Raw genomic sequence first — 16504 nt, 5'->3', positions numbered from 1 at the left:
TTCCTTTTTACTATTTACACAGTAATATTTTCTTAAGGTTGCTACAATCTATGAATCATGTATGTTGACATACATTTTCTGAAATGTTCACAGTGCAGTATTTTGTGGCCTAACCAAACTTTGTAAATGTCATTAAAAATAAACTTTTTTTTTTTTTAAATATAAAAATAGAATACTTTATGTGTTTACACCAACAAACCCAGTTCTATCCTATACTCAACAAGCTATACAGTAGTATGCACAGAATTCCACAGGAACAGAAATGACATGTGGTGCTTGCCCTAGAGCTATAGTACTCTTCCCTAATGGATGAAAGTTTTATTTACTATCTCTTATCAAAGTTCTTTCTCTGGTCATAATTTAGAAATGAACGCGGGTATCCTAATCTGCTGGGTTGTGTGGTCCAAGGAGAGCCTGGGGGGGGGGCTCTGTTTCTTCTTTTGGTCAGTATTCTCAGCTCGTTTGGGCTGGCACACAGAAGTTATCAGCATTCCTGCTATGGCAGTGTTTTCTGAGGTCAGGGCTGGCTGCAATGCCTTCACTCTTTACTCACCTCTGGCAGCAGCTCCACCCAAGGGTAGGTGGCAGAGCTTCAGCTGCTGCCATCTGACTCACCCAACAGCAGCTCCGTAAGGTTGCCAGCCTGCCTGTCTCCTCTTCCTCGCTAGAGTAATGCAGCCTCTATTACTGCATCCCAGGGATTAGCCTGGCACCGAATATGGATGGCTTCAAGTTTTTATTCTCAGAGAGTAGATAATTCTTTATTGCAAGGAATGGAGGCGTTGCATTTTACAGTGAGAGATCTGTCGATACAGGTGTTTGATTCAAAACAGTGGCTGAATGCTGGAATGAAGTTGACACTGGAATGCTTTAAGCTAGATGATTTTCCCTTCATTTAATGTACCGTCTAACTACTCCAGAGGACTGGCAAGGCTGGCACACTTATTTTACTGCACACCATTTTCTGATGTTGATTTCCGTTGGACGTTAACCATGAGATTGGCTCTCCTGGTTGCCTGTGTTCTAAGAAACCTTGTCGATGTAGTGCAAAAATCCAAAGTTTGGACTGTGCGGGAGGAAAATACATTTTAAACTCTTGCAACTCTCATTGTTTGTCTTAGCCTTTTGTGTGAAAACCATTTCTGCACTGCTCATTATCCTAAAGTACATGCACAGTAACAGTCCTTCCACCCGTACTGATTGGTATTCTACTTTCTCCTTCATGGCATTAATGATAATCTTTGTTCTTGGGTCTGAGCACACATTAATGAGAGCCAGTGGGAACTAACTCTGTTTAGTAGCACACAACGTTTCCATTTGGTAAATTGATGCAGTTGTCCAAATACTTGGAAACTACTGTGATGGTTTATAGAATCCCATAGCCTTAAACCATCTGATATCACGTCCTTGTACTAGTGCAACTTGGGCAACAACATAAACATGTGCAACAGTGTTCTCACAAAGACCGGGCAGTAAAAACAAGTGGACAAAATGTTTTGCTTTTTGTTCATACAACTAAGAAGGGATTTTCCTCTATTTCAGACCTACCCGTCATGTGTCAACATCCATATCTGTGTTGTCTTGTGATGACAGAAGAGAAGGGTAGGGTGCAACGCACTTCACGTTGACGTAAGTAGCATTGACATGAACGTAGTGTTCCCCAATAAAAGTGGAGAAGATTGTTGATATTTTTGAAACAAGTTCAGAAAATGCTGGACGCATCTCAGGTTTGGGATGCCAGCACTTCAGCATGACTTCATACCTGCCATTCAAATAAAAGAAGTGTTTAATTATGAAACCATGTAAAAAGGAAAGAAGAAAACCCTTTTTCCTCCCACAGTCTCGCCTACTGTAACGTCAGAATCAGCTTTGCAAACTGTTTACTTACAGTGGGTCAGGGCAGTATTCAGGTTGCAGCAGCCTTCTTCCTTGTAGTAAGTAAACAGTTATATCAAAAGAATTTACATCAGGATAAGGTGGTGCCCCTCTTGTCATAAGTTCCCATAACAACACACCAAAGGACCACTAAGAAAACAAAGAAACAAATAGTAAGTTATAGGGTTGGAGGGCTTGACATTCCACTTTTAGAAGATGGTTTGACAGATTTAAACATTCAAATGCATGGATTTTCCCTTTGAAAAGTTATTTTACTGCATTCAGCTTTCTTTTAAGTGGGCTAATAAATGCTATGGGGACTTGAGGAGCCACTTAAAGTAGAGCCAGAGAAACTCAGCTAAGTAAATGAAAGAAAATAAAAGCCTATAGGCCAGCAACTTAGCTGGTATAAACTGGCAGACCTCATTTGAGGTTAATGGAGCTCTGCCAATTTACATGAGCTGATGGTCTGACTAACCCTGTGTAAATACATACTGAAGAGAATATACGTGGTGAAAATTCTGTGCATTACAGGCTAATTTGGATCTGGATTGAAAGGAGAGCTGAAATACAGAGTGATCCAGCCAACTAATGACTTCATCTTATAATTTTTTCTTCATAAATGGCCAGGTAATACTTGAGATTGCTGTAGGCAGTCAGTAAGTATTTATAAAGTAAATAAAGTCTTTTTGAGAACTATTAAATTTCACGAATCTCAAAGTTAACCTGTTCTGTCAAGCTTTCCAGAGCCCCTCCTAGAGCAGGGTTCAGCTCCAACTTGGCTTCTTGGAATGTCCTTAATTTCCCCTGGAGTGGAATTAAACTCTTGATTCTTTCCTGAGCCGTAACAGATAATCAGGTCAACAACTTGTTGCTTTGTGATTGGTGCAAATACCCTTTTGGGATGTGGAAAGAGTTTCTTATTCTTATGTGAACTAAAGTTATATTCATATATACATTTTGGTTTGGAGTTAGTCCATTCATTAAATACTAGAGAGATGCCTCAGGCCATGTAAGAGAAATTAATGGATGATACAAATAGGTTTGTACTTTACCACATCTGACTTTGTTGTGAACTTCTGAGTTTGTAAACTTTCTAAAGCCATCCATTTCACTGGCAGTTTAGCACCTGTTTTATTGTGCACACTGTAGTATTCTTTATCATAGACATCTCGAGCAAGACCAAAATCAGCAACCTTGACAGTGAATTTTTCATCCAACCTAGAGAAATGACAAAAAGTATTATCTGCAACTGAGCAGGCAAGATTTACAGTGATGGTGGATTATAATGACTTGCATTTTTGAGACAGTGACTTTGGATCTATTAACGAATATGTTAACAGTAAAACAGAAAGTGCAGTGAAGTATATTTGACACCCATTTAACCCAGTGACTGAACTCAGGAAATTACGGACATTGCTTTGATAATATAATTTGAATTACAGTTCTTTTAAAACAATTACTTTGTATAAATTTTTTTTTTGCTAATAGCCTATATATCCTGATTGAGTCTACATCATTTCTTCCTCTGCTGTTTTTGTCTTTTGTATCCTTAGAAACCTCTTATCTTTATTTCCAAGACAAGGCACCACCCATCCTATTTACTCTCAGTTTTGACAAGGAAGGACCCATCCTTATCTCCATGACTGCCCATATATGATAATGTAGTTCTGTAACTAAGGATGTGTTTGGTGTCTGTACTGGGAAAGAATGGTGCATAAGGAAAGTTCTGCTGGGGTTACGGCTCAGCCATACCAGATCTCCGTAGCTCTGCTCCTCCTAAGCTTGGTGTCTGTCCTGGTAAGTATTATCATTGTCAGAAAACAGTCACAGCATGGGTCTTGGCATGCTTAAGCCTATCCTTCATTATAGTTGAAGACCTAGCCACAGCAACATCCGCACTGGGGCTTTTATACAGAACCACACAATCACAGGGTGATGTTGGAAGGGACTTCTGAAGATCACCTAGTTCATCATCTCCCTTGCTTAAAGCAGGTATTTATACACATGGGTCAGATCACCCTGAGCCTTCTCCAGGCTAAACAATCCCGTCTCTCTCAGCCTCTACATGACATTTCTTGAATTTATAAGGTTTCTGCCTGGACAGCTCTCTGATCTGCTGAAGTCCCTCTGAATGGCACACAACCATCTCCTGTATTTACTGACGTAATAATTAAACCAGTACCAATGAAAGGAGTAGGAGGGAACTTTGGTGGGTGAACAGGCGACAGTACATGCCATAGCAGCTTCCTGCACCTCTTCCAAGATAGCGGAATAGAGTCAAGAGTCCACAGAGATTGCATTTGCATCCTGGCCTCCTTTCTGATGGATATCACTACTGTGGCCGCTGGGGAATGCGGGTCTTCAGCCCCCCATCTTCTGCTCACATAGCAGCAGCTCTCCAGGCTCTGAAGAGCTGAGCCATTCACAAGTACAAAAGCAGCCATTCAGTTGGCCATGTGAAACATCCTGACAGCTGTTCCCTCCTCACCCAAGGAAGAGACAGTAGATCAGAGGAAATGTCCTGTTGCCACTCTTTGGACTTTGATCAGATGAACCAGGACTTTTTTATCCAGTAACCCAAATCCTTTCTTCTTAGGAAACCTGAAAATCATGTTCCTTGTGGCTTTTTTCCTCCCTTAAAAAAACAATAGCTGTAAGAAAATATTCTTTTTCAGAGGCTGTTCAGCTGCACGAGTGTGCACCCTTAGAAAAAGGAGTAAGAAATCTGATGTCACAGGTAAATAACCTTTCTGCAGCTAGAGTTCCAGATTATGATGGGCTAAAAATAAACTAATGTTTAATCCTGTATCTCATTAATTCACAGCATAGGTGATGAATTAGCATAATAGTATCAGCGCCTCCTGTATCAGTTAGTCTGTGTGTGAACTGCACTGTCTGGCTACCCAGACACTAGTAAGATTCTTTGCACGCTCTGATTTTTTAATGTTGATTTGCGTGTGTAGCTGAGCTGAAGGAGGCTTATACTTATGTAATGAAAGACTGCTGTCAAGAGGTCTCACTGGTGTTTTCTTTGTGTTCCCGGTTTTCTCACAAGGTTCCCCCGTGTTCCTCTCCCTCCTTCTAGGTGTGGCAGCAGAGACATGCTGCTTCTGAAGAGGTTGGGTGGAAGCACAGCAAGTCGAGACAACCGCAGTTTAACTTCCCTTAGGAGATGCCTTTTAAACTCTCTCACCAATGCGTTTGAGAGGCTACACTTTCACCTCAGCTTTTCTTATTTCCCACACTCGAAAAAAGCTTATGTGTAAGCAGCGAGCCCTGAGCAAGCTGAGTAGCTCATCAGTATGCAAGACAAACATCAGTATAATTACGGAAAAATGAAAAAAACACCCTGTTTTGACTAAAAAAGCAGAATCCTGAAAACTTTCATTTATCTCATCTCACTGTCTGACACAGAAGTATGTGGCTGGAATTGGATGTTTATACTTACATACAGTTTCTTGCTGCCAGGTCTCTATGGACAAACTTTTTGCTTGCAAGGTATTTCATCCCTTTTGCGACCTGAAGGCCAAATCCAATTAAATCTTTTACTGTTGGGTTCTGTAAAACACAAACATTTGTGATATAATGAATGCAGAAACCCAAGGAGCAGACTGTTTTTTGCTGTGACTCTCAGGTTTTGACACACCTATCTTGCCACCAGAACGATCAAGACAGGTTGGCGCTTGTAGGAGAACTGGTGTAAATTTAGGTCAAATTCTCACCTCCAGTGAGGAAACAAATTAAAGAAACCAAAGAACCTGACAGGCTCCAGAAGTGTGGAGTTTGCAGCATAAGCAGCATGACCTGAGCTGGGAAGCAGAACACTATGCTGAAACCTCAGCATCACAGTTGATACACAAAACTCACATTTGTGAACTTGCAGTAATATCGTGTAACTCAGTAGAAGGTGCTAACCATGAACATGGCACTCATCAACCTGAAATGATCCAAGAAAGGAGAGAGTCCTGTTTGGTCTCTCTCTAAGTGCAAGCTGTCATCAGTATAATACCATGGGAAACGTAAATGAGACCTTAGCAGTTACCAGAGGAAGATTTTCCGCTATGATTCGTAACTCTTTCTGCTGGTCTATAAGAGACCTTACTAAAAACGTTAAGTATCAAAAGAAGTATAGACATAAACCTCTAATTCTTGTATCCAGCAGCATGAATTGTTTTGTAATAGTAAAGTCACACAGATTTTTGTGTTGTTGGCATTGCTCCATATAATTTTCTTCTCTGTAACAATCTGGTTCAACTGTGGTCATTGTTATATGTATTTCAGAAAGAACTATGGCACTACTGGCTGAAAAGGGCCCTGGTGCTTGTAGAATGAAGGAAGCTCAAAAGCGAAGAGGTCTCTCCCTCAGAAAGTTTAACTCACCCAATAATGTGTCAAGATGCGTTTTCTTTTTAAATGTGTACTGGCTATTGTTGACTACCACAGTGACAGGGGCAAAACCCTGCTGGTTCAGAAATCACTTTCTATTGTCCCAGCACTGTGAAATGAGTAAAATACTACAGCATAAAGTGAGCTTACACTATCTGAGGCAAGACCTGTGGTCTCATACTTGAGAGAAAGCATTGAGGCACATTTGGGAAATCTGCAGTCTTTCAATAGAAGCAGGGAAAACCTCTGACAATACAGTATTTGTAGTTTGTGCAACAATTGTTGGTTTTCTTTAAGATAAAAAGAAACAAATACTGATAATAGCAGGACTGTGACACTAGCTGGACATGGAGATCCCTCACCTAGGAGCTGGAAGAGCAGATGGTGACGACTGGCACAGCTGTGTTGAAGTCAACAGAGATACGCCGGTTTAAACCAGCAGATGGTTGGGCCCCTTGACTTAGATTTCATAAACACGTTTGTTTATAAAGGGGCTTATGGATGGGAAATGAGAAATAGTTATTGCTGATAATTTCTGGGAAACATTCTAGAGAGGAATTTGAGGAGGAAGGGAAGGAGTGGCAGCGCCGTGGTCAGGCTCGGTGCCAACCTAAGCAAGTGCCAAAGGTTAAGGTGTAGTAACAGCAGCAAGATGGACGTGATGTAATTATCAGAGCTTATAAACTGTGGTGCTGGAGCAGGGCATGGCTAGGCTCGCATTACCATTTGGTGGACCTCACCATGTACTTACATGAGTCTCATTCCTAATGAAGTTTCGAAGATCTCCATGTTTCATGTATGGCAGAACAACTAAGGGGGATCCTTCGTTGGGCAAACAGATGCCCAGAAGAGACAGAACGTTGGGATGAGTGAAATCTTTCATTATTATTCCTTCTTTCAGAAACTGAGCTACTTCTTCCAGGTCTGTTATCCCTGAGAAATCCAGTAATAAAATGAGTTAATTAAAAGAAACCCAAACAAACTACATTTCATTTCTGTATAGCATGTCATTGCACAACAAAGTGATAATGAGAAGCTACAAACATGTTCCACACCTCCCGCATTACAATGAGGTTATGTACATTGGTTTTCTTACAGTGACCATATACAGTTTGTTGGTGATTTTAATTCTGTTTCTCCTTTTCTTATTATGAATTATTTAGAATTGAATAACAACACTTGAGTAAAGCCTTTAATAAATGTTGTTATAGTATTTTCCTGGTTTTCCAGCAGCTTCGCCCACTCTTTAGCAATTTAACTTCCAAAACCAAATCCTCAGTAGTCAGTAGAATAAAAAATGACACTGCCTTTCCCTCATTCTCCTGTGTCCTTTTCTTTGTAGAGGAAATACATGGGCATTTTGTTTGATGCACAAATATATACCAATGCCTTGTGGTAAACTGAGGACACTGACATTGATTCAGAGATAAATCTGATCCAGCTGCAACTAAGAATCTTTACTTGTGAAAGTACAGTTCACTGTAATAATTAGTTCACCCTGGTTACCTTTGGAATTATGATAATGTCTCACTATTAAACATGCAACTCACTATTCAGTGACTTCACAGCACAATGAATTTTCCTGCCATCGTTATCCAGCAGTGTCCCATGGTACACACACCCAAAATGTCCTGTGTAAAAAATGAGCAAGATTTAATAAGTAAAATTAGCTTTCTGGTATTTTCCACTGGGCAGCAATTATGCCTTAAGAAAGTGATCACACTCTGTTTCTGTCCAGTTCCCAACACTTGTAATGTATACTTCATAACTAACACATAAAAATACCATTACATAAACCCATCATTACTTAAAATGAAAACTCTATTTGCAGCATAATTGGCATTTCTTAACCTAGATACAGAGTAGAAACACTGACAAGGCTGGCGCCACAATTGCTTCATGTTCGTGTAATGACTATGCACACAAAAACCGTGCCAGTCCATTCCCACCGTACTCTCCTGTGAGATACATGTCAAAGGAGGGCACTGGAAGGCAGAAGCAAGCAGTTAGGAGGTGATCTCACCACTGGATTGGTGGTTCCCAGTGGTCTGTAAGCCCATGCTAAGTGGTCCACTGGATTGTACAGCCTTGATGCATCATCAGTGGAAAGTTGCATAAAAAGGGACACTGTGGGCTTACAGTCTCTCAGGTCTTGCTATTCCATGGAAAACACTGAGTGCTAAACATGGTGTGCTGGCCATGAACAGGTTGGGAGTTGCTCTCCTGATCACAGACTGACCACATCACTAGGCAGCAGTCTATGGTCTCTGCTATGGTGTAGTTCTGACTGTAAAATGTCACTAAAAAATGATGAGCTAAAAGAATTTGATGCGCTAAAAAAAATTGCCTTCTTTCTCACAGTCTAAGCAGTGAAATAAACTGCCAGGGACATAGAAACCCTTCCTGATCCTGTGCTTTCCTGCCAAGCAAATGGGGTAGTCTGAAGACATCTACTATGGGGATACCTGCCATGAGAAGTCAGGTGGACCTCTCTGGGAAACAGAGAACTTTGAGATCCAGGCATGTGCATTAATTTATCCAAATCAAACAATGGTGGCTTTCCTTCAGAGATGTACTATGTACAGGATACTTTAAAAATACTAATATTTGCAGTTAGAAAGCAAAATAGGTTTTAGTCAAGTGTGAGTTCTGCAGAGAACAAGACTATCTGATTAATTCTACTAGTTTCCAGTCATAAGTGCTGGTCAGAGCTCAGCTGGCTTTGATTTTGGCTTGGGATAAAATTAATACAAAGTTTGTTTTATAAAAGCAACTAAAATCCCATCAGACCACAGATTGTTTGGAGCCTGGGCACAAATCCTACAGCTTGGATTGGGTGTGTCTAAAATATGTTTGGGTTTAGCCCATTTCTAGTTATGGAAGAGAATTAAAAATGGTTAATAATATTGGTGTCATTCCTGATATTTTTCAGCACTTAAAAAATGGGAAATTACTTGGACTTTTCTAAAACAAGAAAGAAAAAAAAAAGGCCCACCCTTACTTTGGGGATGATGAAGTGTAATACATGGAAGGGAAACACATAGGCTGTTTGTTTAATTTGTGGCTCTTTTCCTGCAGAAAAGGCATTAGCAATATAATTTATAGCCAATTTTTTATCAGTATTCTGAAACTTGACAAGAGACCCCTCATGCATAATCTGCAGAAGTACTGAAAATCCAGTTTCTATTTGGCTTGCTAATAGGTACTTGATAGCACAGAGTTTAACAAATGCTCCTAATAGAAATACTGGCTTGGGCTATGAAAGAAGCAGGGAACCTGGTTACAGGGAGGGATAGGAATGATGGGAGAAATTCAGGAAAATAAGAGACTTGCCATATCAGGGACAAAACTAAGGGGAAGTGAATCAGGAGCTATGCATCACTGCAGCTAGGATGAGAGAGACATGAGGGGGAATGGAGAGCCTTTGGTGGGAGGAAACAAACAGCAAATTCCTCAGAGCTGAGGGAAACCTGTGGAGAGAAAAGCCTGTATCACCTGGCCCATGGGGACATTTACTGGCTGCACTAGTGCCTGCAGTTTTCTGTGTTGTGTCCTGCAGCTCTCAGGCTCTGAGTTTAAGTCACTGGTGCCCCGGCCTCAGCATCCCTTGCTGCTTAGGTGTGTGCTTTAGGCTCGTGCAATATTCTGCAGCACCCTCACTCCTGCAACTGCAGCCCCAGGGATCAGAAGCCCTGGCTGAGCTTTTCTGTAGCCTTGAAAGGGATGAGAGCGAGGCAGCAGATGGGGAGCCAGCAAGTCTCTGAGTTTAAAGGAGCCCCATCAATTGGCAGCCTCCTCCCTCCCTCTGGTGTCTTCTCCAACTGATGAAATGCACAACCCTTCATCTGACTTCACAGTACAGCCCCTTGGTTCCCCCAGCCCCCCGATTCAGTGCATGGGATGCGGTGCTGTAAGAGGTGAAAAGCTTGAAAAACCTCAGTGTAGACACGTTATTCAGAAGGGTTTGTAATGAATGAGTGTGCAACAAGAACAGCAGTTTGCCAGGTCGGAGTTGTAGTACCCACCTCTTCCTATTACTTCGCTGAAGTGCACGATCAGGCTGTCAGCACCAATAACCACATGCTGCACTTCTTTGACCAGGTCAGGATTTAAGGCACTGATGTCAATGTGGACATTAGTTTGGAGAAGTGGACTGGCTAAATCTGAGTCCCCACTAGACAGGATTGGGGAGAGGTCAGAGTGAGGATACTGGGCGGGTCTGCACGATCCATTCTGAGACATGCTTGGAAACTGATCTGCAAGATGAACAAAAACCGTTATAATTCTTTCAGACTTCTCCTTGGAAAACGAAGAGCTTTATTGCATTGGTAAGCAAAGTTCCAGTTTATCAGTTTGGAAGTGGCTTGGCTTTGCGGAAGTTTTGGTCGCAAAGAGTAAATGAAAATATGCATTGCTAAACTGCCAAACCCCAGGAAAACTGTGTCGCTAGAAACTTACGTTTGTCTCAGCTCCACTTATGTGAAAGCAAATGGCAAACCTTCCACTTTTCTGAGGGGATGGAAGGAAGCCTTGTCACTTCTTGCCAAGTGTAGGTTACAGCATTTCTAGTAATTGGGAGTAACATGGAAAAATGACAGCAATATGGCAGGAGGAAGTAGTGAACATGAAACTTTTTACTATTGTCAGGTTCTAATTTGGTAGGGAACTTTACATGTCATGAAGGTTTTCAAACTGCTGGTGACTAGCTATATTTATCCAATGGTAAATATTCAACCAGGGAAATGCCTAGAGGTGATTCATATCCTGTAACTGCTGAAGATAATACAGTTGGTGCTACTCATGAAAATAACATGAGCCAGCTGATTCAAAATAGCAGAAATTAAAATGTATCAGTCAAGCAAGGAGTATTTCTTGAGAAAATTGTTTTTATCAACAGCACGTTGTTCAGGTATTTTAAATTGCTTTTGTTCAAAAGATTTTCTTCTAGTATTTTGTCTAATAGAATCAAGAACTTGGTTTAATTTACACCAATTTCATTCTGGAAGGATTCCAGTGGAGTCAAGGAGCAGAATTTAGCACAGAACCAAAAGGAAAAAAGGGGAATACATTTAACAACACAAAATTATCAGATATTTTATCACAAAAAGTTGTACACACGTTTTATATATTTATGTATGAAACTTAGGAAATTTTCATATAGTGGCTGTTAGCACTCCAGCTGCTGAGAAAAACTCGGTGCTGCTTTATCTAGAAGCAAAAATACACTCTCTTATATTTACAAAGCCACATTTACATCACCAAGGGCAAGTACCTATTTAATAACGACAGTAAAATACCCTAGCCATCGTTGTGAGATAATTTGTACAGCTGCTGCATGTAAATTTGCACGTTTTCTAATGTTCCTGTCATTTTATTCTTTGACAGTAATTAACGTAAACATTCTTACAGAAACATTAACTGAATGCATCTCCTTCTTGGGTGTACTCTCTGCTATGCTTTGCCAGTGCACAGTGGCCCCAGGGCCACTGCAGATTTACCTTCCACCAAGTCTCTTTGCATAGTTTTGTCTCATGCACCACTTTCCCTTCTAACCAGTGGCACGCTGAAGAAACTTCAATCAAGAAACTTCCTGTGTAAGCTGACAGCAGCAATTAAGGAATCATAAAGGAAGCTGGGAACGGGCCTGGCTTTCAGACAGCTCCACAACTGGTGATTGCAAAGGTGGAATAAGGATTTGGAGTAATTTCTAGTGAATTGTATACAGGAGCACCTGAAACAGCACAAGACCATGTCTATACCAATGCTAACAAATATCTGTGATATCTCAAATATCACAATATGGTCACTCCTTTTAGTTGAAGACACTTTAATAGCGATCACAGAACATGGTCTCCATATGTCTAAAGGACATGTTCAGCCTAAAGTGGCATGATCAGTGCAGCAGAGTGCTCTTATGGAGAATACCCACTCTAAAATGGTGTTACACGGCACAAAACTATGTTCAGCACAGGGTTATTCTTCCCTCATGCCCGCAGTGTTTTCATGAACAGTGTGTTTTCTGAGACCGGCCTCTCAGCACCCATGGACTTCCACTCAATTTGTTGCAGTTTTCACATCCCTTTAGCTTTATTTTTAAAATCGATGCCTTCGTGCTATGCACCGTACCATTTTATAGGAGAGGCGTGCACAGAAGAATATCAGCCCACGAAGCTCCATGTCCCCTGCTGACAGAACTGCTTTCTAATGACTGTATGAAGTTACTGAGACACACTGAGCCTACAGCCACTCTTTGCTACCCTTAAAATTGCTTTTATTCAGAGTGGATTTGTGCATGGTGTGATGGACCTCATGATAACACAAAATCATTAAATCCACTAGCTCCTAATAAATTTTGAAGCATACTTACAGTGAGTTTTTACTAATAGTATTTTATTTATTCCTCCAACTTGGGTAAGAGAAAAATCCTTTGCACCTTAATCTTGGGAAGCACCTGAGAAGCTCAGTTCAAATAGCAAGCCCCTGAACACATGGAAGTCCCAAACAATGCAGACACAGACAAACCAGATGAGGAACTGAAATTCAGACATTGATCAAAATATCTACCATCTGAAGACATATGAAAAGCAAGATGTATAAAACAGCATCCATAGGATTCGGACTAGCGGTGTACCTTCTAGAAAAGTTGATCTGTAGTCTACAGATTCGCTTGAAACCATTTCTGTGGTTGGACTTACGCTCCTCGCGCTCACCAGCCTGTCCAGGTGAGGAGTGTGCACTCGGCCATCATAGCGCACTAGGTCACTTCCCAGATCTGAAGGGAGAGGAGTAAGAAATATTAGAAAACCCTTATGTTTACTGTGTGTCAACATTCACTTAGGTATTTATTTAAGTTTAGATGTTCTGCTTTGCTGGGAAGAGGGCTGGGCTCTTGCGGAAGCAGATACATGCAGGACCTGAACTTGAGCTATTTGTACAGCACAAGATTTGCTGTAATTTGTGTTAACCCCCCACTCTTGCCCACACTGGAAATTCCAAGGGAGCTTCGAAGCCTCTGGTGTCTGCTTCATGATCTGACTGGGACAGTGCATCAGAACAAACCCCGGTCTCCAGCTCTCCTGCTGCTCTTCCCTTGTGCAGTGCAGCAGTTCCCACTAGAAGGAAACCCAGACATGGGGGCCAGAGAGGAGGCACACTCTGACCAAGTTCCCGATTTGGGTGAACCGGGGACCAGGATGCCGCAGCGCACTGTGTCTTGCACAACTTAAGACACAGCCTGGAGGACTACAAGGCAACCAAATGAAACTGAAGTACTCGCGAATCCGCACGTGTCATTTACTCATCCCCTCTCCCAGGGCTGATTGGTGAAGAGAAGTTACTAAGTTTTCTTAATAGCTCAGAGTTCCTCCCAATCCTTCTCCTTCAGGCACAGTGTGTGGCCCTTCAACCAGTTCGGGCAAGAGCCAAGGCCTGAAATGCAACTAAACATTGGACTTGATTGTGAAACCTCTGCTGACAGGTTACAACAGGGCATTGTATGGCAGTTGAGCAAAGCATAAATTGATGTCAGTTTTTAAAATCTAAGATATAATAACAGAATTATTTGATGGAATTGACTATGATGGACCTTTAATTTGTTTCTTCTTCCTTCTCCAGATGAAAATCACCAAAACGATAAATATTAAAGCTGCTGTTGAAACTAGTCCAGCAATTAGTCCTGTGAAATTCTGATCTTGCTGGATCAGCACTTTTCCAATAACTGTGGACAAAACTTCTTGCTTCCACTGAAAAAAGAAAACCAAAGAAAAAAATAGTATAATAGTATGATGATTTCAAAAGACAAGAGCTAGATTATTAGTACTAAAGCATGAGACTGTATGTCCCATATGTATTAAATCTTGAATTTGTGATGCTGTGCTATGATAAGACACTGGGAGTGGAGAAATTGTTACAGTGGTGTACGTGAATGCAGATTTACATTTTGATGATTCATTACTTGTCTTCAAGAGCTCTGGTAGTGACACAGCTATATATGTGCTACACCACACACACGGCATGCACACATGCACGCACTCTGGATAACAGTGTCCCACTGTGACTTGTTAATTCAAAATCCTAAATTCATACTTTTACTCAAGTGGAGCTTGGAAACGTATAGGCTTACGGATATATGAGCTGAGATGTCTGTTTAGAAAACCAGCCCAAATGTCTTTAGTACGTGTCCTTCTGGCATAAATACCCTGTAACATCAAACTCTCTGTTGACAGCGTGCCTGCATTTTAGTTCCCAAGGTCACGTGAGCCTGTCCCTTGCCAGCTTCTCACTTGTTGACAGTTTAAAGGAACAAAGCAAAACAAACAAGAAAAAACACCAAAACCCAACAACCAAACAAACACCAAGCAGCTAACAGGGAAAAACTGTTTCAGGTCACACGGCGCTAGCTCAGTCGGTTGGAATGCATTTGGCCATTTTTCCTCTTCCTCCTGTGGAATTCATTCCTCTGAGTACTGTAATGATGGATTTGCCCGTCAAAAGAGCAAATTTTCTTCTTTGCTGGGCAGACTGCAATTTCTGAGGCTCCTTGCCAGTAAACAAGCTGAAACCTTATTTAACCCCTTTATGTTGTGTTCTTTTCTATGTACAGAATACATGTCGCATATCTTTTTTTAGAGGTTAAGGAAATCTCACATCATAAAACTGATTTAATTTAGTGCCAGTCCTGGCTGCATGTGTAAAAATACGAACAGGTACAGAATGCAACATGTGCACAAGTATTTTATGAAACTAGGAATCTACAGATCCAGGAAACAGATACACTATTAACTGTGCTAATAAAGCAAATCAGTTATTGCTGTTTCCTTAGACTGCAGTAGCACTTAGGAATACCATTCACAGCCATCAATAGGATGGAATTGAGATGAATGCCATAAAGACATAGGAAAAATGGTCCCCGCTTCAAATTGCTCGCATAGACTTTAATCCTAATCATGCTTACATGACTGGCAAAGTCTCCACTGTTTTCAGTGAATCAGAGTCCATGATCAGCAAATTTCGTAATTTAAAGGTAATCCCATTCTGCTGTGATTTTCCTTTCATTTTATATTTAAAAAAATACAACGATACTGAAAGATTTGTGTCTTATTCTAGGAATCAGAAGGTTGAAACTGCCATTTAAATTTGTGGTAGCACTCTGCATGACTCTAGTGAGACCACCTTTAGAACAACAGTGGAACTCAAACATTTGTCCTAAGTGTCTGCGCCTTACAAAAACAATTGCAATGAAATTGAAAAAGCAGACAAAAAATTCTTTAAGAAAGGGTCTGCTCCTCTTGATTGCAGCAGAATTTTTTGCTGAGAAAAGAGTTTGTGAGCTCCACAGTAAATCTACTCCATTACAGCTTCCCGTTCTTCCTCATATATTTCTTCTTGTGTTTGGATTAATAACTACCGTTTTATTTCTGTGCTTAGTTTAGGTCCTACTTTGCACCTAAGGCTCCAGAACATCTCTATACAAACACGTAATAACAACAATGATGATAATATTCCTTTAAAGTAGTCAATAATATTTGTATTCCCATCCCAAACACCCCAAACAGGGATAGAGATATCTCTGTAAACAGGCTTAGGCTTGAATGTAAAGTTTCTAGGTTCAATAATGACATTGAGAACGATAATAAAAATCGCATTAATATCTTGTGTGTGGTGTAGCTGCCTCACCTCTATATTTAGCTCACTGTTGGATTTCAGAAGATCGCTGGGAACTGTACACAGAATTGATTCTGATTGCAGGAGGAGGTTTTCGCAGCTTTTATTTCCAACTTTTAGCACCTCTCCTTTCACAGCTTCTGAATCAATATAATTTCCCTTGGAAGAAACAAATCAATTTCATATTACATAACCATCTCATAAAAGTTAAGGAGAAGTCCTTCTATTACTTTGGAAAATGTTTTTAATGGAAAAACAATTGTGGAATAAAAATTTACGTGTGGAATAAATTTACACTGCCCTGTCAATATGCAGGTATCATGGGTTTTCATGTAAATAGAAGTTTGACAGACAGGCCAGAGAGGGATGATAAAGTCTGTGGATAAAATCTGAAAAAATATGAATATAAAATATTCATACAGCCCATACAGACTCCTAAAGATGTAAATGGCTGAGGGATAAATCCTCTTGGTCTCCCAAAAAATTGGCATTATATTATCCACAAACTAAAGGCATCTCAAACATTTTGCTTTGCAAGTGGTTATGGTAGCAGGAGTGAAGCTTTCATCAAAAAGAA

General features: G+C 40.7%; 1 protein-coding gene across 1 annotated transcript in view; it reads right to left on the bottom strand.

Annotated features, from left to right (window-relative positions):
- Positions 1-1551: 1551 nt before the first annotated feature.
- Positions 1552-16504, bottom strand: part of MET (MET proto-oncogene, receptor tyrosine kinase) — a gene marked incomplete at its 3' end in the record, with an annotated part of 71671 nt that continues 56718 nt past the window's right edge. The window contains exons 11-20 of the mRNA XM_080635255.1: positions 15940-16086; positions 13850-14006; positions 12896-13036; positions 10290-10520; positions 7815-7895; positions 7016-7197; positions 5327-5436; positions 2931-3096; positions 1889-2025; positions 1552-1762 (exon numbers count right to left, since the gene is read on the bottom strand). Of these exons, the coding sequence (XP_080491381.1) occupies positions 1552-1762; positions 1889-2025; positions 2931-3096; positions 5327-5436; positions 7016-7197; positions 7815-7895; positions 10290-10520; positions 12896-13036; positions 13850-14006; positions 15940-16086 (1563 nt within the window). The remainder of the gene's footprint in view (positions 1763-1888; positions 2026-2930; positions 3097-5326; positions 5437-7015; positions 7198-7814; positions 7896-10289; positions 10521-12895; positions 13037-13849; positions 14007-15939; positions 16087-16504) is intronic.

The sequence above is a fragment of the Psittacula echo genome (genome assembly GCF_963264785.1).
Source record: "Psittacula echo genome assembly, chromosome: 1".
Classification (NCBI taxonomy): domain Eukaryota; kingdom Metazoa; phylum Chordata; class Aves; order Psittaciformes; family Psittacidae; genus Psittacula; species Psittacula echo.
This window is presented reverse-complemented; position numbering and strand designations above follow the sequence as displayed.